Genomic DNA, 27,676 nt, shown 5'->3' with positions numbered 1-27,676 from the left:
ACTTAATTAGAACCGTGGTCAAAGTATTGTTCCCGTTCCATGAAGATTTCGGCCGGATCATGGGAAATGCCTCTCAGATGCCAGAAATTACGGAAGAAGAGCTAAGGACGGCGGTTGAAGGCCTTAAACTAAAGAAGGCACCAGGACCCGATCTTATAGGGCCAGAGGTGGTCAAAATGGCAGTGCAGGCTATACCGGAGAAAGTAAGAACAGTTTTCAACGATGCTTTTACATCTGGGACATTTCCTGCAGCTTGGAAAAAAGCAAGCCTGGTCTTACTCAGGAAAGCAAATAAGCCAGCGGGAGACCCGGCCGGATATAGACCAGTCTGTTTGCTTGATAGTTATGGCAAACTTATGGAGAGACTTCTGCTTCACAGAATAGAAAAGCTTTTGCCAGACCACGGCGGTCTCTCTGACCATCAGTATGGTTTTAGGCAGGGCCGGTCCACACTGATGGCTATAAAAAAAGTGGTCCATACAGCCATGACGGCAAGACAGGGCACGCTAAAAACGAGAAATCTTTGTGCCCTGATCTGTCTAGATGTGAGGAATGCTTTTAATTCCGCGTCTTGGCGAGAGATCCTTTTGGAAATGCGCAAGAGAGGTTTCCCAGGCTACATCCAAAACCTGATAAGTAGCTACCTAGAAGACAGATTTATAAAAGTTAGAGACTGTAATGGAGTTGAAGACATGATCAAAGTCAGCAGCGGAGTACCACAGGGATCAATACTTGGCCCAACTCTTTGGAACATTTTGTATGATGGCGTCTTCGAGCTGAAACAAGAGGAGGGCATCCAACTGGTGGGCTTTGCTGATGATTTAGCTCTCGTAGTGGTGGCTAAAACTGAGGCTTCCCTCATGATCAGGGCAAACAGGGCGCTCGAACGAATAAGTTGCTGGATGCAAAGAAAGCAGTTGGCGCTTGCACCAGAGAAAACGGAGGCGACTGTATTTAGTGGAAGGCGGAGGCTAGATCCTATAGAATTCAAAATTCAAGGAGCGATAGTAACTCCGAAGAATCACGTGAAGTATCTGGGAGTATGGCTCGACAAAAGCCTCAACTTCAAGAAGCACATTGAGGAGGTAGCTAATAAAGCGCAGAAGCTCACGGAAGCCCTATACAGGCTAATGCCAACAAAAGGAGGTCCCAGAGCTAGCAAGAGGAGGGTGCTGGCATCAGTTGCACACTCCGTCATACTGTACGGGGCGCCAATCTTTGAAGGGGCTATGAAAGTGGAACTCTACCGCAAAAAGCTGGAAGCTGTTCAAAGGCGATTGGCAATAGGCATCTGCGGAGCATATAGAACGGTTTCCACTGACGCCGTTCTGGTAATAGCAGGGCTGGTTCCTATAGCCAAGCTGGTAAAGGAGCGTGCGAAGCTATTTATGAGCAAGGAACAGACGCCTGCAGAAGTCCGGGAGAGTACCCTGACGGAATGGCAAAGCGAATGGACAGGATTAGGGAAGGGGGCCTGGACAAGGGAACTGATTACAGACCTAAAAAAGTGGCACAAGAGAAAGTATGGAGAAGTAGATCGGTGGCTAACGCAGGCTCTGAGCGGTCACGGGGTGTTTAACACCTACCTCTACGCAATTAAGAAAGCACCGAGCGAAGGGTGCTACTTCTGCGGAGAGGAAGACACCCCGAGACACGCAATTTTTGAATGTCCGGGTTGTGCTGACCTAAGAGTAGATGCGCTAGGATCGACCGACGCGGAGGGTGTGAATGCCCGAAACCTTATACCGCGCATGCTGTCGAGCGAAGACGCCTGGCAGCGATACAGCCAAATGCTGAGAGCTATAATGATTAGAAGAGAAGAGAGGGAAAAAGAAGAAAAGAGGAAGACCGAGATTTGGGAGGTCAGCACGAAGTAATGCCACGCAGTTCCGTGCTCACCTTGGACGACATGGGGAGGTTATTTTAGTCCGTGCAAGTCGGACACACCCTGCCAGCCGGCAGAAGTCCGTAGGGATTTTTTCCTCCCCCGAAGAAAAAAAAAAAAAAAAAAAAAAAAAAAACCTTATGACCCAGTTTCCACCTAAGTGAAATGTGGAGAGGAGATATTTTCAGTCGACCAATTAGATATTTAAAAGATGACGATTTTTTCACGTCATCTATTAAGCTAAAGCTATACCACTCGCACATTCCTAGCTCACATTCTTAGCTCGGCATCTTAAGCTCGCTTCTTTAGCTTGCATCTTTAGGTCCAGTATTCACCAAGGCGGAAAGGGCGGGAGATGGGTTTAGCAGGTCGATCGGATAAAGTTTAAAGGATGTGATAATTTTTACTTCACCTATTTTATCCGTGACACCAACAACAAATAAATGCATTTTCTTTCTTTCTTTCTTTCAATAATCAGATTGATCTGCTTAATCATCTCTTCTCATCTCTATTCTCCACTCTGGTGGATACCGGGCCATAGCTCGAGTCGCATCACTCCCTTCAACTAGTAGGTATAGTCTTTTAAAGTGTCTACTCGCGCGCCATTTTAACTATATGGGTCAAAAGTATGGTTCATCTTTAAAATAAGGACTAAAATCGTACTTTGACATGATATAGTGACACATAAAGTTAAAATGACGCGTGGGAAATCATTTTTTACACATTATATGTAAAAACTAAGCTTCGTTGAACTTCTTTCCACCAGAGCTAAGCTTTAAGCTATGCTATGAAAATCATGTGATCCATTCGTGGGTTTGACATACTCCGTTACTTAGCAACCTAGCGCATTTCTGGTGAAAAGCCTTAAATAGGTCAAGTAGATAACATGGACCGATGTCGGATACCCGACGGCACAGTACAAAATTTAGTACCAAAATACATCCAAAATTCTGCACAATACTTATATTTCGTATGCCTAACGATATATCCAATTAATGGATTAAGAATTACACCTCACATTATATTTGACTGATTAAGTTGAAAATGGAGTATTGTCTGTTTTTATGTCTGTCTATATCATGTTTAAAGTTCAGTTACGTCCAAAGATATAATTTGATAAAAAGATGAGAGTAACTTTTCTTTTCTTTCTTAGTAGAGAAATAGTCTTGTTTTTAAGGATACCATTGCCGTACTGCTAGGAGAGCGTTTTTTGAAACCGACTGTGTGACTTATTCTCTTGTACACTACCTTTTAACTAAACTAAAAAGACATTGAAATATATTGCTATTCCTTTCATAATGCTTGATGAGGAAAAGGATAGCGTTAGATTTGGAGCTGTAAATTTAGTTTAGTTTGCAGCAAAATTAGCCACAGTGTGGTGCCATGAACGCTCTTTGCGAATCCATGGTAATTTATGTCTCTGAACAAAGTTTCAATGGCGTCATTTGAAGGTGTACAAAGGGCTGAAAGAAATAGCCCAGGCAGCTATAGCTATCTGTGGTAATACGCCCGGATAAGGCTCAGCCTCGAGGCCCATACCCCGTTTTGGACTATTGAAATTTTTTTTTACAACAACAAGCTTATAGAGATAAGTGACGGCAAAGTTACCTATAGGAAACTAGAACGCACGGCCTGCGCCTGCGCAGTTGAAGAACTTTTATCCGCAGGGGACAAAAATGAGTCGCCAAGGATTGATGGAATAACAAGGCGAAATGCCAGTAATACATGAGGGACTTTGTTCTCCGTGGACATTATTCCTTCTGCGCAAGTTTAGCCCAAATTTTAAGACGAAATGCAGTTGATAACATTTTTGCTAACAGTTTGTTTAGTTATAAGATCTTACATCTCACCCAACGTTAATAAAATTTGAGATCGAAACGCATCTAAAGATATTTTTTTTTAAAGTAAAAAGTTCAGTTTCCACCGATTTTTATTTCCCAATCTTTCCATTTTGGAGCGCTGGCTAAAGATGTATGTACGAATTTGAGCTGTAAAATAAATCTATTAAGATCCATTTTAGTTTAACGCTGAAGTGTTTCAACGCGAATTCTATCAACGTTGGTGTGATGTAAAATTTCAAAGTAAGTACACAAGCTAAACACTAAACTAGTCAACAGGGTTATCAAAAAAATTGATAGAAATTTCATTTCTTTTGTTTTTAGAAAGTCATTGTTTTGTACATAGGAATGTTTCCACAACCAGAGTTAGTAAACAGTGCAGTCGCTAAGCCGAAGCTGACGTTGGAATAACCGTGAATAAACAGAATAGTATAATGAAAACGAACATTTTTCTAAATGTTTTCCTGGAGTTTACTTCTTTGTACCATTAAAACTTGACTGCACAGGTTTCGGAATCATTGAAAGAGACCTGCAAAGAAAAAGATGATTTAAACTATTAATCCAGCGTATGCGCAAATCTTGTGGAATTTCATTTGTTGGATAAAAGCAGTTATTTATGCAGCGTTATTTTGCGGAATTTGCCACTTTTGTCAAATAATGTAAAAATAACTAAAAAATTAAAGTAAAACGAACTGATGCTGCAAAGCAAACAAATGAAAATTTCCACAAGACATAAAACTTTACCCCTTTTTACATGCGATGGTTATAGTAACAGCAAACCACACATTTGAAAATCAATAAACGTTAGGTAGTAAATTTATTCTCTAATACCTATCAAAAAAGCGATTGCTAAATATTAGGTAGGATCTTCAATCAATAAATTGGTGATAAACTGAAAAGGCAAATGAATTTAGAAAGCAATACAATATAAACCTTGTACCTATAACTTGCCGAGATTGTCTCACGAGTGACTTAAACAATAGCAGCTGCAATGATAATATTTGCACTTTAGTACTTAGTAGACTTTAGGTACTAGAAATTAGCAAAAGAAATATTTTTTATAAATAAAAGTGATGTTTGATAAAAAGCATAACGATTCGCATGGTTCTATAACTTGACAACATGAACAACATGATAAGGACTAAACTAATTCATGTATAATTTTAAGTTACGAGAAATAAATAAAATGAAAGCAATGAAGAGAAACTTAATAACAATGACAAAGTCCTTTAGCAAAACTGTACCGAATCAAAACTTTAACAGGGCTCTCTCCGTCACTCGTTTCATACAATCGTAGTTCCAATTTCATTTGAATATTAAGCAACCAAAGTCCATGAAATTTTGCAGACATATTCTAGAAACTAATATCTGTGCCTGTGGTGTTTTAGATTTTTCTAAAAATATGTAGTTTTAAAATTACAGGGGCTCAAAGATTTGTATGAAAATTTTTAAGACCGCGTAACTTTGAAACCGAATATTTTAACAGAAATCTAGTAAACCACAGACATAGATATTAGTTTCTAGATTATGTCTGCAAAATTTCATGGACTTTCGTTGCTTAATATTCAAATGAAATTGGAACTACGATTGTATGAAACGAGTGACGGAGAGAGCCCTCTTAATGTATTGCGTTTGCATTAATCATTCCAAATTGCTGAAACTTTAACAGTGTAAATTCAGCTTTTAAATCACCCAAAATGATTTTCAGGTTTGAAAACACATATTTGCAATTTAATTATATAAACTGGTTTATTTCTTCGTTGTACATGAAGCACTAATTGTATCACATAAGAATGTTTGCATTCTCCATTCTCTCTTCCAGGAGAGACCAATTGACTGACATACTTATAAACTTACAGCTCAAACCGTTGGGTCTAGGAACTTAAGATTTTAAGCGATATCCCTCTAGATCCCTTTAAGAAAGAATTTTGTGAAATTCTTACGGCATTTTTAACCCACATCAGTTAGCTATACTAATAAAGTATTAACCTCCTCTGGGCTGGAATGGGTGGGGAGGACTGTGCTGCTGGGGGGAGCGACGCTGGACAACTGCCTGATAGTGTTGGTTGACTCTCTTCTTCTTCTTCTTGTCTGTCTCCTGCAATTGGAATCTTCATTTTATCACCTACTACTACTACTCTATAGTACTGATTTGTTAATCGCTGAATTTTATACAGACATCAATATAATACTGTCAAAATGTCATAAAATAAAAAATAAAAATAAATAAAAATATTTATTTTTATTTTTATTTAAATAGCGAATCAGAGGGAATAGAATAATGACAGTTTCAATTAACGAAATAAAAGGCCTATGTCCAGCAGTGGACGCATACAGGCTGATGGAATGGAAAAAATAGTTATACGGTTACCTCTAACTATTGGTGTATCTCCGATGTAGAAGGTGGCTGCTGGGGCCTCTACGGTAGCTTCTTTTACAGATCCATCTCCACTGACGGCACTCAGCGTATCAGTACTGTCGAACATTATCGTGCGTTCTTTTGCACGTGGAGCACTATCTAGTTCCTGAAAATTTGAATGTTCAAAGATAAATAATATTGTATTACCCTCGAATTCGTTCACAAGACATTCTTTCGGAACATTTTTTCATGTAAGCTGAGTCTTAATTTGTTAATATTGATTCAGAGGTAAAACTGAGAAATCGTATGATGACAAACAGACAGGTAGACTGACAGACTCATATTAATAATTATTAGTATGGATTACCTTTGGCATAATATTGTAAATCCATACGGCCATTAATAGGGAAAAATGGCGTAACATCGTAAAGAAGGTGACATTTCGAGGGAGCCACAATTCTCAAAATTAAGGTACCGACGCGAAAAGAGAGAAGAACAATATTGTAAATTAAATTTTAGAAAAGAACAACCGTGAAGTTTCTTGCTGGTTTTTCTCATTAGGAAGAGCACTTCAAACCAGTGGTAGATTTACTTGACGATTCAATAAATAGCACTCGTAAAAGTGTATTTGAATAAAAAATCTTCCTATTTGTAATTATATTCCTTTATAGTCTTTGTCTAGTTCTTTGTATAGTTGGATGGGAAAAGGACACTATAAAATCTTGATTGATTTTTTTATAAAAAGCAGGGCAATGGGCGGTCACACCTGAGGACATTTATTATCTGGACTCTAGATGTCACTACCACTCAGGAGCTTGTATGAACATGTAATTAAGACGAACACGGTACGCTCCACTCCACTTGGTTCAACTAAAGCGGGCATTCCAGCCTTATACAAGACTAGCTGACGCCCGCGACTTCGTCCGCGTGGTGGTTTTTCGAAATCCCGTGGGAACTCTTTGGTTTTCCGGGATAAAAAGTAGCCTATGTGCTAATCCTGGATATTATCTATCTCCATTCCGAATTTCAGCCAAATCCATCCAGTAGTTTTTGCGTGAAGGAGTAACAAACATACATACACACACACACACACACACACACACACACACACACACACACACACATACAAACTTTCGCTTTTATAATATTAGTGTGATAAAATGACTCACCAGTCTTTCCGTATCAGAATCTGGTTCATGAACTTCATATTCCTGCGAATGGTGCTCACTTATGGTGGATTGATGTTCTAGACCTTCCATCTGCACCGCTGTCACTGCGTCCAGGGTATCGAGCGAGGAAACCATGGTGTTAGAGCCTGGAGGGCGCGCTATGTTATCTTTCTGATTAGTATCAAGCTTGGCAAAAGCAATAGAGAAGAGAAGCTTGGGATAATGTATTGACGCACAGAATTTTAAGTTTTCTTTCTCATGAGTAATATTTACCCCATATGTAAAGTGTAACTTTTAGCCGACAGTGCGACAGCAAACTCAGGGCTAAGTTTTTTTGGGTATGTATGTGGGATACTTTATATCCTTGAAGCTTACCAACGGTAATCAATGAGGTGACTATCGGTTCGTCTAAACTCTGAACCATATTGGAGCTAGGAATCGCCTCGCATATTTATCTGTGGCCTAAACCATGCAATGGTTATGGGCTTGAAGAAATTTGTTTTTATGAAAGTAAAATTGTTGATTATTAAAATATAATCATTATCACTTCGGTAAAATCTTATTTTTGACCTGCTGAACTTAGATATTATGCAACATCAATTTAAACCTATATGAGAGTGTGTCAGCCAATTAGAGGGTAGATCAGAAGTGATTGCGATCACACATTGCTGGTCGATTTTGGAAATGCTGCATCAACCAATGGTATAATCTCATTTGTTGTGATTGGATGAATTTATGGCATGTGCTTACATTTTAGTAAATAGTCAGAAGAGCATAGTAAGAGTGTGTGCTTACTTTTTGGAGAAAATATTTTTTTTCAAATTTTTAATGTTTTATTATGTTTGATAAAACTGATCAAGGTCCATATTTTTTTTTGTGTACTAGTCAACAAATTATCCCAAAGAAAGTAGGTACATGTAAGTATAATTTTAAGGATTAGTATTGATAAAGCAGGGTATGAAGGCATCTGCAATGATATAGATAAGATTAATCATGTAATAATAATTAATGAAAACGGTTAGTTGCATGCTAAAATATTGTGGAAAGAGTACAAGAAGTATAATGCGTAAATTTAGAGAAATTATCTGCTCTATGATAATAATAATAATTGGGATCGTACTTTTGACAGAACTAGTAAACTAAACAGAGTAAATATTACGGTGAGTCCTTTTTCAAAATTTCTGCACTATAATTCGTCCACTTCTTATTGTAGAAATTTCGAACAAAATAATGACAGTAAAATTAGTCCAAAATTTTGAACAAGTCATCGTTTTGATATAAAAGCATTTGTGAAAAAGATAAGGCTAGTTTTAAGTAATATAACATTTTTAATTTGAAAAAATATTATATAATAATACAGTTACCGACCATACATAATAAAATTATTATTACAAATGAACCGGTAAGTTTTATTGATTAATGGTAAGAAAATTGCAGGTAAGTAGGTTAGTTGATTGAAGGTAGATATAGTTCAAAGCCTTTTTGCTTTTAGATATTTAAGCTAAAAAAGCTCACATAAATTAATTTTTGTAAAGTAAAATTCAAGCTTTCTGACGGTTGAGAAGTGAACTGAGTGAGTTTTGTATCAACAAAATGTCATCTGTAACAAGTCGTGTTACAGAGATCTATAGAGAGAGAGATTTGACTTTGCTTAGACTCAAGACACAGTTAAAACGAGACAGCGCTATACCGCGGGCGTAAAGCTGTCTCGTTTTAACTGATACTTAAGCCTAAGCAAAGTCAAAGTGCGCTATGTAGATTTCAACTTAACTTCCCAGCCGCAAATAAGTTTGAATCTTACTGTTAATTTAACTCACCTCCAGAAGTAAGACTTCCAGTCATAGGCGTGTCTACTTCGTAATTGTATGTTGCTCTTGTAGCATTTGAACTAGTGGCTTCCAGACTGTCTGTACTACCTAACATTAGGTCGGCGCGAGCTCTGCAAAAAGACAATTTTGATTTTGATACCTCTAAACTCTAATGTACATGCGTATAATGTGTAGAAAATGAGATCTCATTCGCTATGTTAACTCTGTGTCCTCTGTCATGTCAAAAGTACGGTTTACCTTTAATACAAGTGTAAATTAAAAATTTATAACACCCCCGACAAGTGAAGGTTACAGTAACTAGAAAAGAGCTGATAACTTTCAAACGGCTGAGCCGATTTTTTTGGATTAAGTATAGCTAATAACACTCTCGATCAAGCCACCTTTCAAACAAAAAAAAACTAAATTAAAATCGGTTCATTAGTTTAGCAGTCTCGATGCCACAGATAGATACACAAATACACACGACAAACTTATAACACCCCACTTTTGGGTCGGGGGTTAAAAAGGGACTAAAATCGTACATTTGACATGACAGTTCTCATTTTGTATGGACTATATTTGGATTTTCACGGGAGTGGGCGTGATGAGCGATGAGTGCAATGACAGCTGGCTAATTGTTCACACTTCTGTTTGTTTTGGTCTAGCAATCGCGCAATTGATGTCATGAAGTCAAGTGGAAAGCCAAACTGCAAAGTTGATATGTAAATGCACGGTACGCTGGTAGCTTAGTGCATTAATCTATGAGAGTAGGCCATTTTTATTATCATACTAGCGACCCGCCCCGGCTTCGCACGGGTGGACATTTATTTTTTCTATTTTCCGGCATAAAATATAGCCTATACGGATTCGGAAGAATCCCTCTAAGTAATGGTAAAAGAAATTTTGAAATCGGTCCAGTAGTTTTTGAGCCTATTCAATACAAACATACAAAAATACAAAGGTTTCCTCTTTATAATATTAGTAAGTATAGGTTACGTTCCGCTCAACCCGCGCATGCGTGAAAACCTTTTTCCCCTTCGCAAGCAAGCAGATGCACTCCAGCTTAGATCAAGTAGGTACAACAGACGTGCTCTGCGCTCTCGTATGTTAATTTTTAAGGTTTCTTTATATTCATATGTTGGAACTTGGAAGGAAAGTTATAGCGGATATATCTTGTTGAACTTTTAATTGTCCTCAAGTAATGATTTTTTTTACCTGCTGAAACTTCCCGATGAACTCAGTTCTTCATCTTGGCCGCTCCAAGAACCGCTGGCTGGATCTGTGAAATATTTGCCGGAAATAATGCTGTGAGCTACCGACCTCCCAGAGGAGGGCGATAGTTCACGAACTGCGCTGCCCTCTCTCGAAAACTCTAAATCTTCGGGCTTGTCTTCAAATCTTTCCGATGACGTAATTATTGTGTGCTTCGAAAAGGTAACCACTTCACTATCAGATGGATGTCTTTCTATTATAGTCATTAAACTATCCATTTCTGAAGGTTGCGAGGCTAAGGACGATGACATTTCAGAACCTACGGACATACAGCCGTCATCGTATTGCTTAGGCCTTGTTGGTATATCTACACCTCCTTCACTATCCGTGCTGGTTATTGTTTCGGAAACCTTTTTACCATCGATGAACTTTTGCTGGATAACAGTTTGCGTCCGCACAATTTGTATTACACCTCCCTCTGTATGAGTTATAGATTTTTCTTCTTCTTGCTTCTTTGATTTTTCTTCTTGATCTAAAATTTTCATCATCTCCTCACAATCTCCTGGTATAGATTCTGCTGATCCATCGCTGGGAGCAGCAGCGCAAACGAAAGACGAAGCTTTTTTACACTCTTCTGATACTTCAGTAGGTTTTGTTTCTAATTTTCCCGCTTCAGGTTCAGGAACAAAAAATGCACCTCTATCATCAAATTTCTTAACAGTGATAATTTTTGGTCTAGCTTCCTGCATTCTTTGCTCTAATGCTAATTGTTGATCGATAAGTTTTCTAATAGCTGCTGAGTCCGCCAAAAGTTTTTGTGAAGGACTACCATAGCTCCCAACTTTTTGGGATGGACTCCCACCTTTCTGCGAAGGGCTACCACTCTTTTGAGAGGGACTTCCACCTTTTTGTCCTGGACTACCACTCTTAAATGGCGGACTATTATCACTGCCATCGTCATATGCACGTTTTTCTTGTTCTAGAAAACTTCCACTAACTACTTTAGGATCAGCTACTAACAAAGCTTCTTTTTGCTTTGCCAGTAATTCCGCTTTTAAGGCTTCTAAGCAGGCTGACTCAAGTCCTTCAAACTCTTTTAAACTTGAAATTGATATGTCATCACCTTGACTTTTACTAAGAATATATCTACGAGGCAATGATCCATTTAGAGAGTCCTGAGAAGATGAAGAATGTTGTTGATATTGTTCCATTAAGGCCCTTTCCAGATTTTCAAATTCCTGTAACGAGCTAATCGAAATGTCATCATTTTCTCCTTTTAACCTAAATCTCATTCGCGAGGCCATTTCTGATTCAGAGAGGCTTCCATAAGAATTTCTAAAACTGCTGCAACTTCCAATAGACTCCTTTTGTGAGCTTAAACTTCCTATTCGACTCGCATCAAAATCAGTCATTTCTTCTTCTTTAATATCTTCCAACGGAATTCTTTCATAATCATACCTAGGGTCTCCTTCAAATTGCATCTGAATCCATCGCTTACCTGCTTCGATTTCAGCTAATTCTTGAGCTTGCAATTTTTTTTGTTCCAGTTCATATTGAAGAAGTTCTTCATCAGATAATGAGCCAGATGCACTGCTAGAGCTCTCTTGCTTTTTAGTTGTTTTAGATAAATATTCTTCTATCTCGGTGTCATGTCGTTTTACATATTTTTGAGCTTTTATTTGTACACTTTTACCTTCGGGATCTGTTTCTTGAGCTTCTTTAGCAACCTCTTCGATAACAACGAAATCGTCCATTTCACTAGGCTTGTCAACCATCTCGAATTCATCACTAGTTGGTGAGTCTTGTTCTTTTTCGTATGTACGCAAAGTTTTTTCTTCCGTAGTTATAATAAGCTCTGATCTGCTACTTTCAGTTATTATGTCAGATTTTAGTTCTGGCGTTTCAGAGATATCATACATATCATCAAGAACATATTCTCTCCCATTTTCCGTAGATAAAGAGCTTTGACTCGGCGCTGATAACGGCGTGTGGGGCGTGGAGAGATGCTCGTGGGTTTTAAGACTTGAAGTAGAACTTTGTTTACTTTCTAGTTGACTTTCAGGGGTTTTAGCACCTGATTTTTCAGCTTTTGTCTTTGGTACAGATGAATCACTCTTTGATTTTAATATTTCTTCATATTGTTTTGAGCCTACTGGGATTATATCATCTTCAATATCGACTAATTCCCGCTGACTCGATGGTTTTTCCGCAATAGGAAAAGGCATAGCACTTATTTCCTTAATTACTTTTTTCACAAATTCCTCCTTAACATCTTCCGGTTGAGCTGGTTGAGTGGTAACAGATTTCGGAATACTTTCATCCATTTGCATGACTGTTTTGATTATGGGTTTTTCATCTGTAGAGGGTTTCGATTTAGTGGTTACACTGCCAAATTTCTCTATTTCTTCATACTCTGCCGAGCCTATAGGAATGATGTCACTATCTACATCTACAAATTCTCTTTGTGATTTTTCCACTTTAGTGACGGAAAATGGTACCGCATGGTCACTAGGTGCCGATGATTTACTGATGGTTTCTTGTACTTCTTCTTTGTCTAAATCTATCTGAGATTGGGATGAAGACATGTCTAGTTTTGAAATAGATGATGATAAAATCTCATCAGTTTTAAGTTGACTAGAAATGGTTGTGTCAGATCCTTCCTTCTCTTTTAATGAATCGTCATCAAACTCGATACTTTCCGAAGTTCCAGCAAGTGGAAAATGCTCTGGTAACATATCTTTAGGTTGAAATCGCATTTCATGTGATCTTTTCATCTTACCTAATGGTTCAGTATTATCTATTTTCAATTCTTCGTCTTCACCAGAAATTTCTTCGTCACTAATTTCTTTTACTTTAGATATCTTTTTTTCTGGTTCATGAAGAAATTGTTCAACATAAGTGCTACTTTCCATCAATTCTTCTTTTAATTCATTAGCAGATGGTACAAGTGTTTCAGATGCATCTGATATATCTATGCTAGCTACATGACTAGATCCATCTGAATCAAGGCTTTTCATACTATCTCTTGAAGCTAATGAACTACCAGCAGTAAAATAATCTTTGGACGTTCTCATTGATTGAGAAGATATATCATGACTAGTGAGAGCTGTTTCATAGTCAGTGCCACTTTGGGCTGTCATCATCACTTCGACATCAGAAGATAAAGGTCTACTTTCAGAATGTTCAAAACTATGATAGTGGCTTTCACCAGAACTAGACCAACTTTCGATTTCAGACGCAGATCGCCTTTCTATAACTCCTAATTGTGATTTAATATGTTTTGGTGCTCTAAGTTTAACTTCTGGGCTCCCTTTTGATGAATCATTTCTGTCAGATAAGCCTTCACTCTCCGTGTCTAATATTGAGTGGGGCCCACTATCTGACCTGATAGATATATCTCCTTCTAGTGGTGGACTAGGTTCTTTCAGATGGATTGTGTCCTTATCTTCATCTGAGAATGTGGTTTCTTCCTGGGAGCTAACTTTGTGAGACACACTATCAGACTTTTGACTATCCAGTAATTTTTCATCTTTCTCAACAATAACTACAGTTTTATCGTCATGAATGACCGTCTTATCCATTTGAATGTCCGCATGATGAGGTTCTTCTTTAATCACTTCAGGTCTTTCAGGACTGATTAGAATTTTGAATTGAAATTCAGATGGAGATTGCTTATATTTAATACTTCCGTCACTTTTTTCACTTATTATTTCAACTTGTGCTGCCTCCAAAGATTGCTTAACTTCATCAATAGTTTTTTCTAAAACTGATAAGTCAGCCAGAGGTTGAGTTGATATCAAAGAGTCTAAAGCTACCCTATCAGTCTCAAGTTTCATTCCGTGAAACTCGGCAGAGGAAAAATCGGTATCATAACCACTACTACAAATATCTTCAGTACTTTTTTCTTTCATTAATTTAATTTCTTCTTTTTTATAGTCTGTGCCCGTTAAAAAAGCTGAATCAGCTTCAGTCGAAAATTCAGATGCATGTAAAGTTTCAGCACTGACTGTTGAATCCATTGACTTCTGTAATACTTCACTCTCATGGAATTCCAATGATTTTACCATACATTCAGTGTCAATACTTTCCCCAGATTTTATCATTACATCTTTAGAGGTCGTACTAATATCATCTGATATTTCTAAAGTACTTGGGGACATATCAATTTTTGTAGATTTCGTGCTAGTTTCAATAGTTCCACTCTTCGTTTCAATTATATCACCTTCAATGCTTTTTGATACTTGGATTGACGATAAAATAGGCGCTGAATCAGGTATGGTTGTGAATGCTAAACTTTTATCAACGCTAGATATCTCTCCAGCGACTGACACTTCTAACGTCAAATCATCACTGTGTGGTAATCTCACTACAGATTTTGTAGAAGTTTCCTTCTTTGGTGTTTCACTTAATTTGTCATCATGAGGCAATTCTGGTACAACTTCAGACTCTGAATGTGTATCTTGACTACCCGTACGACTAAATGTACTTTTCACGGGTGAAGTTGATACCTTTATTTCTTTTATAAAGTCTACCTCATATACTTCATCGTCCTTTTTAAATGATTTAGATTTACTTTTAGGACTCGTTTCAGATGAACCTCTTCTTTCTGGTGCCTCACTTTTAAAACTTGGAATATGAGAAGCATCTGAACTAAGATCATCGTGCTCTTTACTTTCGATAACAGATTCTTCCTTATGGTGTTCTACTTTTGAACTTATAACTTGTCCTTTTTCAGAAAATTGAACACTGGATACAATTTCATCTTTCTCGACTATCTTTAAACTTGAATCTACAAATGCAATTCTAGATTTTGAGTCCTCATCCTCCTTAATGTCTTCTAACTCTCCTGGCTGCGTGAAATATTCTTTTCCCCATTGCTCGTGGGAAAGGTCTCTTTCCGAGATTTTAACTTCATGTTTTTTCTTAACTGTGTCGTCTTTTAAAGCAGTCATTTTCTCTTCTGATTTTGTTTGTCTTCCTGTATAAAGACCTTGTTCTGAAAATTCTCTTTCTACTTTAACTATATCTGTATCATCAGTACTCTTGAAAACAGTTTTAGTTTCTATATCAGATCTTTTAGCCGTTGCTTCGTGAGCTTTTTCCATTTTCTTTTGTGAAGTTTCTGTCTGGTCCCCTTCTTTTTTGACTGTCATTTTTTCTTTTACTTCATGCTCTTGACCTCTCAGCTCATGACTAGTTTCTGTCTTAATTATAAGTGAATCATCATCTGATGATGAAACTTGCTTTGTTTCTGAAAAATATTCTTGACCCGAAATCTTCCGAGTTTCTGTTTCTTTGTGTGAAAGTACCGTGCTATATTCACCGGTAGCTCCAAATTTCGAAATCATATCCAACATAACTGCTTCTGGATCAATACTCTGAAACTTTAGCTGAGTTCCTTCAACAGTTTTATGGATTGAGGAGGATGATGTAGAAGTTTCAATTCTAGATTCTGAGTAAAATGTATCTGATGAAGTTGATTTGTGCATTTCTTCTTCAATTTCTTTTTTAATTTGGTCGATCACATCAATACTTTTTTCGATTGTCCGGTCCACCAGTTCTATAGCCCCGCTTGTTATTGTAGGTTTATCGACATTAACAAATGACATATCACCAGATAAATGTTTTGTTGGCGATTTGGATCTATCAATCGAAGCCAGTGCCTTAAAATCTTCTGTTAATATTTCTGCAAAGAAAATACACCATTTGAGAATAATTATTTTAAAAGCTATAAATAAAATTAATACAAGTGCACTATATTCTTTGACTAAGTAGGTGTCCTCCAGATGAGGTAACAATTATTTGATTTTATTACATAAAATCAATTTATTTGTATATTATTATGAACGAGCAGATTGTGCAAATTGAAATTGTTGCTGTAAAAAATTAAACGACGAAAGCATCTAGGCATTTTAATGTATAAACAAGAAGTATAGACTAAATAAAAAAAGATAAATATGATTACAGTGAAGAAAGCGAATGTGGCAAATACGTCTAAAAAAATCAAATAAAATTTGGAATCAAAGCGAAACATTACTCAAAGGTGAACATTGATGTAGAGTGGAAACAAAAATTGTCTTGCTAATAATTATTGATGATAGTAAACTAACACGTCATTTAGAAAGTTTAAAAAGCGACATTGATGAAGTAATTATTATTATTAATATGATGCTTCTTCCAATTGTGTCCACTTACCTAAGCAATGTGAGGACTCCGCAAGAAAGAAAGTAAAATTTACTGTGCGACAGATATTGGCATAACGTATGTGATTATAGCAAATTAATCTTAATGGTTTGGATTAGATGACGTCATTTTTTTTAATGTATCAATATATATTTTATAATGGGTGTTCAAATGTTTTTTCTACCTTTCTAATCTAGGTGCTTAAAATTATTTGATTCTTTTTCTGTAATAATAAATATTTGATTATAATATGAAGAAACAAACGACATGCGACGTTCGGCATAACTAAATACTGTGGCAAACAAACTTTTAGCTGATTTTATATTTTCTACTTAGCAATGAGTAAAGTTTCGCTATGACTACCTGATAATAATTATTTTGCCACTACAATGCATGAAGCATCTTCTAGAATATTATATTTTATAAAAGGAATATTATATTCACGGTACGAGTATATTATAATTATAATAACATTGTCGATGATTTTAAATAAAATAAATTGTTTAAGTACATTTGAATAAAGTGTATAAAAGTAATAGGGGTTTTATGGAGTCTTTTTTGTTTAAATAGGTATGTTTATGGTTCAGGTTGGGAAACATGATAATAACATGAGTCTACAGAATAATATGTACTAACCACTTTGATGAGCTTCAGTTTCACTTGTTAAGCTGTCCCCACCTGAAGAAACTCTAGGAGATTGTCGATTTGCATCCAAAAATGACGGTTCTGAACCTAGGAGTATAACACAATATTATTAGATTTGCACATAAAAGTCCTAAAACAGATATTATTAGATTGAAACATAAAAGTCATAAAACAGAACAAACTAGTCCAAGCAAGTCAACATCTTTAGAAATATACGTAAAAGTAGTAAAATAAGAACCATACAGGTTGTGTTTGTAAAAGAAAAACCAGGAGAAAAGCTTTTCAGAAGTAATAATAACTTACTCTTAGGTTGTAGCCCAATATGTTTATCACTAGCGCTCTCATCTGTTTTCATCCTCTCTTTCATTATTAAATCTACAGGGGATGGAGGCGGCGTCTTTGAGAATTTTGAGGAAAGATCTACAATCATTTTTTTTAATGGTTAAGGTATCATAACAGTTTTCAATGTTAAAATAAGTGTAGAATCTTACCGTGAACAACGTGACTTGAATCAATCCTTATGAGAGCACCTTGAGCCGAGATATCTTCAAGCAAATTTGAGCATCTCCTGTTAAGTTCAGACATGTCCGGCACTTCTGAATCTTCATCTTCCTTTTTGTCTTCAAAAGTCAACTTTTTTTTAACTTCTGTTTCTGATGTTGCATCTGTCGCTTTTGTAGCTTTCTCATCCTCATCTTTTATCCTATCTTTAGCTTTCAATATGTCTTCGAGTAAATCTTTTTCCAGTTCCGTCTTATCAGATGTTTTTGTTGTTTCAAGCGATTTTTCATCTTGTTCACTAAATAATTTACTTTCTGTCATGACTGATGTTTCTTGTGAAGAACTAGTTGAAATGTGGATGATTTTAGACGTAGATCTTTCTTCTTCAATAAATTCTTTACATTTACTGATAGCATCTGATGCATCTGATGCTAGAGTCTTAGAAAAATCAAATGATGATTGTTCCTCAGAAAATGTTTTTTCATCGATTGATCTCGAAGATTCCTTAACACTGTCTATTGAAGCTTTTGAATAGTCCTTAGTAAGATCAACAGTAGAATCTTTGGATAGCTCATTCGTAGCAAAGTCTCGTGACGTATCCTTACTATCTATTGATGACTTTGAGTAGTCCTTGGTTAAATCGAGAGATTTCTTAGATAAATCTGGAGTGCCCCGATCTTCCGATTGATCTTCAATTCTTGATTCATCCTTTGTGTCTATGGACGTTTTAGAAGGATCTTTCATTAAATCAGCTCCACTGATTTTGGATAAATCAGCAGAAGTTGCATCTTCTAATACAGATTTTTGGTCCTCGTCTGAAGATTTTGTTAATGTTGAGATAACGGTCGTAACTGATGACTCTGTTGTAGATTTTGAAACTAAATCGGACCGTAGAATACTATCAACAAAGTGAGTTTTCTTTACAAACTTATCTGTAAATTTATCATCATCAAGATCTTGCTGTGTGCTGGAGCATGGTGCATCTTGTTGACCTTTGTCCTTAAATGCAGTTGCGCTAAAAGCTTCCGGATCATCATATTTTGCACCGTCTTCAAAATATTCAGCCTGAAAATACTTGTTTGTTATGCAAGGCTGTGAAGTTGTTATTTAGCGCGAGTGATTGTATTGAAAACAGAGTTAGCAAAAGATTCTAAGGTTGATCCATGGGCGAAGCAAGTATAGTACAGCGGGAAAATGACATGCTTCGTTTTATATAATGCAAGACATACACAGAATAATTATTAATAGACAGATAGAAAAAAAAAATACTGTTTTGGGCTTATAAATGATAAAACTTCCTGCTATAAAAAATTTCAAAATATATTCATCAGTAACAGCTTTTTAAAGTTATACGGATATTTATCAAAGAAACAATCTCTATTATAGCATACCTCTTTTTCAGGAAAATCATCAGCGTCATCGAGTGAATCGGTACGAATTTTCTTTATATCGAAACTAGAAGCGGGAAGTTTTCCATCGATATCTGATGTTGGTTCAATGATTTCTAAAACTTTTGCTTTATCCATATCTAAAAACAAAAAAAATGTATTTGTGTCATTTACAAGAATAAAAGAACAAAAAAAAAAAATAAGTACAGATTTCTGGAAAACTTTGTTTAAATAAGTATTTAATTACGGTTTGATTTCATTTTTGTTTCTATTTACCTGACTCTGAATCTGTGTAAATTTGTTCTTCTACTTCGTCTGGTGAACTCTGAACTGAAAAAGTTCTGGATTGCTTTTTCTTCGGCATAATAACTATCTCCCCACTATCTCTAGAAAGTGACTTGATTAAACCTGGTCTTTCTTTGGGTAGCTTTGAGTCTTCAAACATAACCTCCTTTTTAACATCTACCTCTTCAGGCACTTTATTTGCAGTTTCATCCAAGTAACCTTCAACAGTTTGAACAGCTTCCTCTATGATAGAATCCACTGAAACCTCACCTTGTAATTCTGTTACCTTTTCTTCCATTACCTTTTCCTCTAATGCAGGTTCTTCAGAGGATATATCTAAGTCCTCCGATGCTTGTTTGATAATTATTTCAATATTATCGGCCATTTGCTTCATAGTGGAGTCAGATTTTTTCAATTCAGTCTTCATGTCCTCATCTTTTGTGGTTTTACTTACGATAACTTCAGTCTTTTCTGCTTCATCTTCCATTTCAACTTCAGATTCTGCGATTCTTTCAAGCGATATTGCAGGACTTATACACGAGTGTCTGCGCTCTTCTTTTTGAGGTACTTTCGCATCATAAGACCTTTTTTCTGTTTCAAGTATTTCCTTGCTTATCATTTTGGAGTCTTTCTCTGGAACAGGACTACGAGCTGCAGCAACCATAGTTCCTTTTTGTAATATATCATCTATCACTGGTTTGACTTGTTCTTTAGCTGTTTTTTGGCTGTCCGTTAAATTAAGATCTTTAGGTAAAGTCTCTGTCTGAGTTAAACTTTCACTTGCTAACTTATTTGGTGAATGATCTTCAATTTCTGTAATAATAGTTTTTTTCAAAATTTCAGGTTTTTCTGGTATGGGCGCAGTTTGAAATGCTGTTTTGTGTTCAGTTAATTCTTTTGATTTTTTGACAGCAATTATTTGGCTCTCTTGTTCAAATGTTTTTATAGATTCCGCTACTCTTGTAGATATGGATTCTTCCCCAGAGGGAAACTTTGTCACTTCAGTAGTAGTTGTTTTTATTTTTTCTCCTGTGGGTATTTTAGTTCTCTCAGTAACAATTGTTGTTTTTATTGTTTCACCTGATGGGCCTATCTTACTATCTTCTTTCGTATCAATTGAGATGTCTTTTTCGCCAATTAAGTCTTCTGATTTGGATAACATACTTTGTATATTATCTTTTATATCAGACTGTAATGTTTCAGATGCAGAAGTGGTGAACGCCATTTCTTTATGTGATCGAATACTTTCTAATACTCTGGTTGAAACTGTTTGTCGTCCTGACGGATATTTAGTTGTTTCAGTTATAGTAGTTTTAATAGCTTCTTCTCCAGTTGGGAGTATCTTTGTAACAGTTACTGTCACCGTAGTTATTTCTTCACCTGTCGATCCAATCACTGTCTCAGTTGTTGAAGAAACTTTTTCATCTTCGTCAGATATCTGACCTTTTTCTTCTTGGAGTTTTTCCTCCATAGAAGTATTGAGAGTTTCACCTAATATTTTATCACCATCTATGTCTAGATGTCCAAATTTATCGGATTTTCCTAATATAGAACCTATGATTTCTTTTTTCTGTGACACACTTTCAGACACTTTTGTAGAAACAGATTCTTTTCCTGATGGATATTTAACAGTTTCAGTTACGGTAGTTCTAACGATTTCTTCGCCAGAGGAACCTCTTAAATGTTCAGTAACAGTTTCAACAGTTATTTCTTCTCCCGAATCTCCTATTTTTTTATCAGTAGATACAGATATTTTTTTATCTTGGGTTGTTTCTGGTTCTGAAATTATTTCCTTTCTGTGAGTTTTAATGACAAAAGACTTAGTTTCTGTTTCAGGAATAGGTTCACCTGCTAGGGTCGTCGTAGAAGATATAATGTCTTCGGTCTTTTTTTCAGTCAATATCTTTGTGTCTAGTTTTTCTGTTAAAGTCACCTTGTCATCAACTCTTTTTGTTGATTCATCAACAGCTTTTGTAGCTGATATTGTTTCAGCGATTGTTTTACTTGGCTCCGTAGCACTAGCAGTTGTTTCTAGCGTATGGGACGTAATACTTTCTGATACTTTTGTGGGTACGGCTTCTCTTTCTAAAGGTAACTTATCCTCCGATGTTACTATCTCTTCTGGTTTTGGAAAGGATTGATATGCTGGTGTTTCATAGGATTGCAATGATTTTGGTAATGTTACTTCAATAGATTTTTCAGACATTTCTATGTGATCGCTTTTGATTTTTATAGAATCTGTTAGTGGAGGAAATTGTTTTCCAGCCGATTTTTCATCGGAGGTATATATATCTGAAGAAATCTTTTCTTTTTGAATTTCACCATTTAAGGAAGGCATTTGGTCAACAATACTTTTAGGTTTTGCTAGAACACTTTCTGGCGTATGAGTCCTAATATTTTCTGATACTTTTACGGAGACTGCTTCTTTACCTGATGGATATTTAGTAGATTCAGTTTCGGTAATTTTTTCTAATTCTTCTCCAGAAGGTCCTACTAAAATTTCAGTGACGGTTGTTATCGTTATTTCTTCGCCCGCAGGGCCTTTTCTATGTTCTGTAGCTATTTTTTTATCGTCTGATATACGTATTTGTTCAGGTTTTTGTATTTTTTCTTCGCCATGTGTTGTTACTGTAATTGATTCTAAAGGCTCAGATAAAGAAGATATTTCTTTAGATTTAATAGAACTTGAAATATCGTCACTTTCTTGTTCAGTTAGTTTACTTTTTTGTGCTTCCTCTTCAGCTTTGATAATTTTATCGGGGTCTAGTTTTTCAGAGAGTATTTTTATTTCCCTTAGGTCAGTTTCACACCTTACCTGCTCTTCACGTTCTTTAATTAGAAACTGGCTAGTTATATGCTTGTCTGGTCCAGAACTGTAATGAATGATAAACACTTTTAAATTACACATTCAACTTACATTGGATTTAACTAATGATGGTTTACAAAACTTTTATTGCATAGTTTTTAGAAATTAATTAGTGTTCAAAATGTTACCTAGTTTCTTGTATATGTGGTAGTCTGTGAACGTATTCAGCAACATGATCTTCAGGGAAACCTTCTACGTCATCTAGTGAATCTCCGTGAGTCAGTTTTGCCAGTTTTAGCAGTTCAGTTGGCTTTTCTGCAAAACATAATTTTACTCCTGAAAGTTATTGTGAGAAATAAAAAAATGCCTAGAACTTATGATTTCTTTGCTCACCAGATGATTTGATTTTATATTCCACTTCTTGCTTCATTTCAACTTTTTCTTTAGCATCTTTATGTGTTTCCTGTGTTCCTATATCGTCTTCGGATTCTTCAAACGTGTAATCTCTCGATTCAGTAATGCTATGTGCATCGGATAGTCGTTTTTCTTCTAGTCGTAACTCACTTACTGAACCTGATCCCACGGAAGTAACGGACTGCCGCTTAGTTTCTTCAACTTATTAAAACAAAATTAATCAATCATAAGATTGCCTATATCTAATAGGTACTCAAATAAGCATTTTCAATATAATATGTCTTACCTTTAGCCCCAGATTCTCCTTTTAGTGTAGTTGTATCAACCTTTTCTATATCTTTGATGGTGTTAGTAATAATTTTTGTAATTTCCTTAGGTTTTTCTTGATTGGATATTAAATTATCTTTTATTGGTTCTTCTTCAGAAGAAGTTTTTTTATCAGTGACTGCATCTTCCGAGCTTATTCTGTCTGAAATCCCATCTGACGATTTTCTTTCAGACATTTCAATTTCTCTGCTGCTTTCAGATGAAATTTTATCTGAAGGTTCATCTTTATCAGAAGATTTGTCAACATCCTCTGCTTCAGTTATAACCATTTGGAATTCTTGTTTTGCCACAGGTGGTTCTTGTGTAACCGTATCTTGTAAATCACTTAGTTTCGATATTGATACAGATTCTGTGCGAGTATGACGTTTGGGTACCATTTTCTTAAATACAACATCTGGTTCTTCCAGTTCATCGAGTTGTGTTGAAGTTGAGTCAGAATCTTGCTTTTGAGACTCTAAAGCTTTAGGATCAATCTTTATTGAAGTGAAACCAATACTTTCTTCAAACTTTTCGTCACCAAATCCACTACCAGAGTCAGCTGTTCCTTCGTACTCTGCCCTTTCATCGAAATCAGAAGAAGATATTTTTGCTTTAATATCAGATTGATCTGATTTTAATGAGTCCGCTTCAGAATGACGTCTAGAGTCTGTATGATCGGAATCTTCCAAAGAATCAGAGTAAATACGTTTAGAAAAGAAACATTCCTGGACAGAGTCATCCTCGGGAACGGTTTCTATAAATTGACGAGCTTTAGCACTTATAACTGGTGACTCTTTGCTAGGTACCTAAAATATTTTAATATTAAACTGATTCACGTATATCATAAACAATCCATTCAAATAATAATATTATTCCATCCCAAATAAATTAAATATTATTGTGAAATGTGCCTGTCTGTCCATAAGCCTGTCTGTTTGTTATCTTTTCACGGCTTATCCTTTTAATTGATTTTGATGAAAATGAGTAGAGAGATAGCTTGTATACCGGAGATAGAGGTTAATTATTGTTGTATAGGGAAACGAAAGACACGAGATTTTAAACAATTTATATCCACGCAGACAAACTAGCTGGCATTGTCTAGCAAGTTGTAAATTGGCTATTGTTTAAAAGCATAAGTACAAATTACACCTGCAAATAAATGTTTTTGATGTGATTTTGTCACTACCTAGGTGTGCAGAAATCAACTGACCCTAAAAAACTTGTGTATTAGGCTAGTTTTAGGCTATGGTCGTTTCCTTAATAAAGTGACTGTTTTATACAAAATAAATAAATCCACGGATAGGACATTTTCCCCAATTTTTATGTAACAAAAAGAAGACTTAAAATTTAAATAATATATTACTTAAGAAACTAATTAACCTTTTCACTATCTTTTGGTGTCAGTGCAGATGAATGAATTTGAGCACTATGTTCAGTCTCATATTTCAAAAATTCAAGTGTTTGATTTCTGCTCGTCTCTATGATACTTATTTGTTCATCTGCTTCAATTATCCTTGCTTCCTTTACTGTTTTTTCTAACGATGGCTTATGAGCAGGACTCATACCTATTTGATCTTCTAAATCTGAAAACTGTGAAGCTTCATCTAGTGAATCACTTCTATGTTTGGAGTCTTTGGAATAAATCTGTAAGAGAAAATGGCATTATTGTTTTAGTGAACTTTGTCTCATGTTATTCAATATGTATTTTATCATAATTAAGCCTGGAAAAGATAACGATAGTGATAGGGTCACCCTTTGTTTGTAAATCTATCCTGTATTTTATTCTTTATCATAGTTTTAAGCAATAAAGTGGTTTAAATAAATAAATAAACTTGTTTATTTACTTTGGATTCCGTTTGAGAAACAAAACTGACATCTCTTTCGGTACTTTGTTGTAAGTCAGCTAAAGAATCAGTTTTGTCAATGCCAGATGGTAACGGAGATTCTTGAGAAACTTTTCTCCCTGGAATATCTTGTGTATCTGAACCCATAGAATCTGTTTTGGTGTGTTTGCTTAAATCTGACTTTGTGCTAGCTATGGACTGTTGAGTTTCAACCTAAAAATAATATAAATCGCATGATACATAATAGAGGCCAATATTTACTTAAGTTTTTTATCAATTAATTATTTATTTACGTTGTTTTTTACCTTTTCTTTCATTTGTTCTTCTAATAAAACATTTTCTTCTTTTACTTCTGTAATTTCTTCATCACTTGCTTTTAATTGTAATTCATCAATCTTAATCTTATGTTCTTTTATACTTACTCCTTCATCGTCTCTTTTCTCATCGTCATCAGTCTTTTTGTCTTTATCACTATCTTTCTTTTTAATATCAGAGGTATCTCTTAAATCACCCTTCCTCTCGAAAGAATCTTTGTGGAACTCGAATTTTGACTTTTTGTCCTTTTCAACTTTAACAGTAGTTTGCGACTCAGTTTCAGTCTCTGAGTCCGTTGATTTCTTTAAGAATTCGCTGTCTTCTTCAGATGAAACCTGTACAAGAGTTGAATCAGTCCTCATAGTTTTAGGAAATTGTTTTAATTTATCTTCTTGTTTTACTTTTGAATCAAATCGTTGGATTGTTTCTCTTACAGATTTGACAGTTTCAGTATGTTTCTCCGTTTCAATAAATATTTTTTGACTTTCTAAATTCGATAATTGCTTTGCTTGATCTCTGACAAAAGCTTGTGTATATTCTAATCCATGGTCTTGTTCTAGGGTATGCCTTTTTAGGGCTTCCTTTGTAAGTTTGACAGTTTTTGCTGTATCAATAGGAGGATCCCGTGATATTTTTGTTTCAAATGCATTTATTTTATCTTTCAAGGTAGTTTCAGCTACATCCCTTTCTTCGTCTGTAACTAATTCAGGTGATCTCTCACCATCGTCTAATTTTTCTTCAACTCTAGCCCTATCTATCTCTTTTTGCGAAATTTCTTCCTTGGTAAATGTTTCTGTTTTGGTTTCAATACTTTGTTTTGTCTCGATTGTTTCAGTTGTAATGGATTTTCTCGGTGTAATTGTTACGTTTGAGAAATCACCAGATGGGAACCTCATAGATTCATTGCGCATATGTCGTTGTAAATGCTTGGGTGTAGGTTTAGCTGGTGAAGACGGGTCAAATTTTCTAAACTGTTCTACAGTTCGTTCTTGTTTTATTTCTTCTTTACTTAATTCTACAATTGGCTCCTTTTGTATTGAAACTACTTTATCAGTCTTAGGATCAAAGGAATCTGGTGATGTTTTAAATCGCATTTGTTCTAATTTGGATTCCGCCTTGATCTGAAAACATAAAATATTAAAATATGTTACGAAAATAAAACATTGCTAACAATATTTAAGGAACTAGAAATATTTTTTAACCTGTTGCTCTATATCTTGGAATTTCTTGATATCTGGTTTGATTTGAGTCTTAATTTCTATTATCTCCTCTCTTAGTTCTTTCTTTTGCTTAGACGATGGAATCTTACTACTGCTTAGTTTCTTTGTTATCTGCACCTTTCTTTCAGCGACACTACGTTTGACATCTTAAAACAAACAGTAATAATAATAGCAATTTAATTAATGGAATAATAATAAGGAAAACTAAACAAAAACCTTTTCTGATTTCATACTGCATACCTTCATCCTCTTCGCTTTCCTCACTTGGTGTTGGTGTTCGATCCATGTCGCTTTTATCAACAATCGACTTTTCTTCGGGTGAATATTTAGCTTCGTCTTGATCTAGATCTTCAGAGCGCATACGCTCTGTGATCTCATCATCATCATAAATATTTTCTTTGAGTTTATTGTCTTCTTCTGCTACGAAAAATGTATAATTATTTGTAAGGTATTAGGTAGCGTTAAGTCTTCATATAAACTGTTATTGATTGGTTTAAATATTTTCATTTTATTAATTTCATATGAGAGTTTGAGATAAACAATGTTTTTATTAACCTTTGTATGCTTCAATTTCTTCAGATTCTTGTCTTTCTTGGTAAATGTTTCGCTGGATGCGACGCTCATTGGACAATTCTGATTGAGGCGCTATTATGTCGTCCCTTCCGATGCGACACAATGCGAGCTCTAATGAGTTATCTACACGTATTCCGTAAAAATAATTTATATTTTAGTATAAATTCTGTCATTATATTGAATAAAATTAATTGGGCTTAATTGAATTATGATGCTAAATTAACTGGCCTTGACCCTAATTTTAATAAATATGAATACACATTTCACTTTAAAACTATCACATATTTTATCGAAATTGATAGAAAAACAAACATAGCAAGCATTATTTGTTATTTTTCGTCGCTGACAATACCTCAATAATTATTATTAATTTGGTTTAAGACAATTTAAAGGAATTATAATTATTACAATTAGGAATTATTAATTTATTTATAAAAATAACTATTATTATGATCCCTTTAAATTTCGCAAGTAAAATGCAAAATCTTCCAAGCGATGATAAAAATTAATAAAACATAAATTCAATACAAGCAATTCAAGTTATTTAAACTTAATTGGATTGAGATTGTTGAACTTAATTTTAGGAGACGATAAAGAGTCATATATTATGAGATCAATAAAAAATCGAGGAATAAGAAAACATACCCTGTGCCTTAGTTCCAGACTGAGTCTTCCAAAGTTTAAGCATAAGCTGAGCCTGTTCCGATGCAGTTATACGCTTTGCTTGAATTTGATTCACAGTCGCAACACTCACACCTAACTCATACGCCAAAGCCACCCAGTCTTTGCCTAATAGGTTACAAATGTCTTCCAATCTACAACATAATTCACTTACTTAACTTTTACTTTCACATGTATATTAATAGATTCACTAATAAAGGATAACGTTTCGTTAACTTTAAAACAAATTACTGAAAAACACATT

At 35.4% G+C, this 27,676-nt stretch overlaps 1 protein-coding gene across 7 annotated transcripts in view; it reads right to left on the bottom strand.

Moving 5' to 3' along the window:
• Positions 1 to 2,532: 2,532 nt before the first annotated feature.
• LOC123877372 (ankyrin-2-like) overlaps positions 2,533 to 27,676 on the bottom strand; it is a 96,544-nt gene continuing 71,400 nt past the window's right edge. For 3 of the 7 annotated variants that reach the window (XM_045924072.1, XM_045924070.1, XM_045924073.1), the window contains 21 exons: positions 27,397 to 27,566; positions 26,734 to 26,874; positions 26,419 to 26,598; positions 26,161 to 26,324; positions 24,949 to 26,079; positions 24,644 to 24,856; positions 24,180 to 24,443; positions 22,780 to 23,605; positions 22,473 to 22,694; positions 22,268 to 22,394; positions 19,265 to 22,146; positions 18,992 to 19,128; positions 17,591 to 18,665; positions 17,403 to 17,519; positions 17,091 to 17,186; positions 10,275 to 15,957; positions 9,069 to 9,190; positions 7,252 to 7,409; positions 6,095 to 6,248; positions 5,713 to 5,821; positions 2,533 to 4,252 (listed from right to left, as the gene is read on the bottom strand). In XM_045924072.1, coding sequence (XP_045780028.1) covers positions 4,195 to 4,252; positions 5,713 to 5,821; positions 6,095 to 6,248; positions 7,252 to 7,409; positions 9,069 to 9,190; positions 10,275 to 15,957; positions 17,091 to 17,186; positions 17,403 to 17,519; positions 17,591 to 18,665; positions 18,992 to 19,128; positions 19,265 to 22,146; positions 22,268 to 22,394; positions 22,473 to 22,694; positions 22,780 to 23,605; positions 24,180 to 24,443; positions 24,644 to 24,856; positions 24,949 to 26,079; positions 26,161 to 26,324; positions 26,419 to 26,598; positions 26,734 to 26,874; positions 27,397 to 27,566 — 14,029 coding nt within the window. In that variant the 3' untranslated portion in view covers positions 2,533 to 4,194. Of the gene's footprint in view, positions 4,253 to 4,663; positions 4,710 to 5,712; positions 5,822 to 6,094; positions 6,249 to 7,251; positions 7,410 to 9,068; positions 9,191 to 10,274; positions 15,958 to 17,090; positions 17,187 to 17,402; positions 17,520 to 17,590; positions 18,666 to 18,991; positions 19,129 to 19,264; positions 22,147 to 22,267; positions 22,395 to 22,472; positions 22,695 to 22,779; positions 23,606 to 24,179; positions 24,444 to 24,643; positions 24,857 to 24,948; positions 26,080 to 26,160; positions 26,325 to 26,418; positions 26,599 to 26,733; positions 26,875 to 27,396; positions 27,567 to 27,676 lie in introns of all 7 variants that reach the window. The other 4 variants (XM_045924071.1, XM_045924075.1, XM_045924074.1 and 1 more) reach the window with 3 other exon arrangements.

Source organism: Maniola jurtina, chromosome 23, assembly GCF_905333055.1.
Source record: "Maniola jurtina chromosome 23, ilManJurt1.1, whole genome shotgun sequence".
NCBI lineage: Eukaryota > Metazoa > Arthropoda > Insecta > Lepidoptera > Nymphalidae > Maniola > Maniola jurtina.
This window is presented reverse-complemented; position numbering and strand designations above follow the sequence as displayed.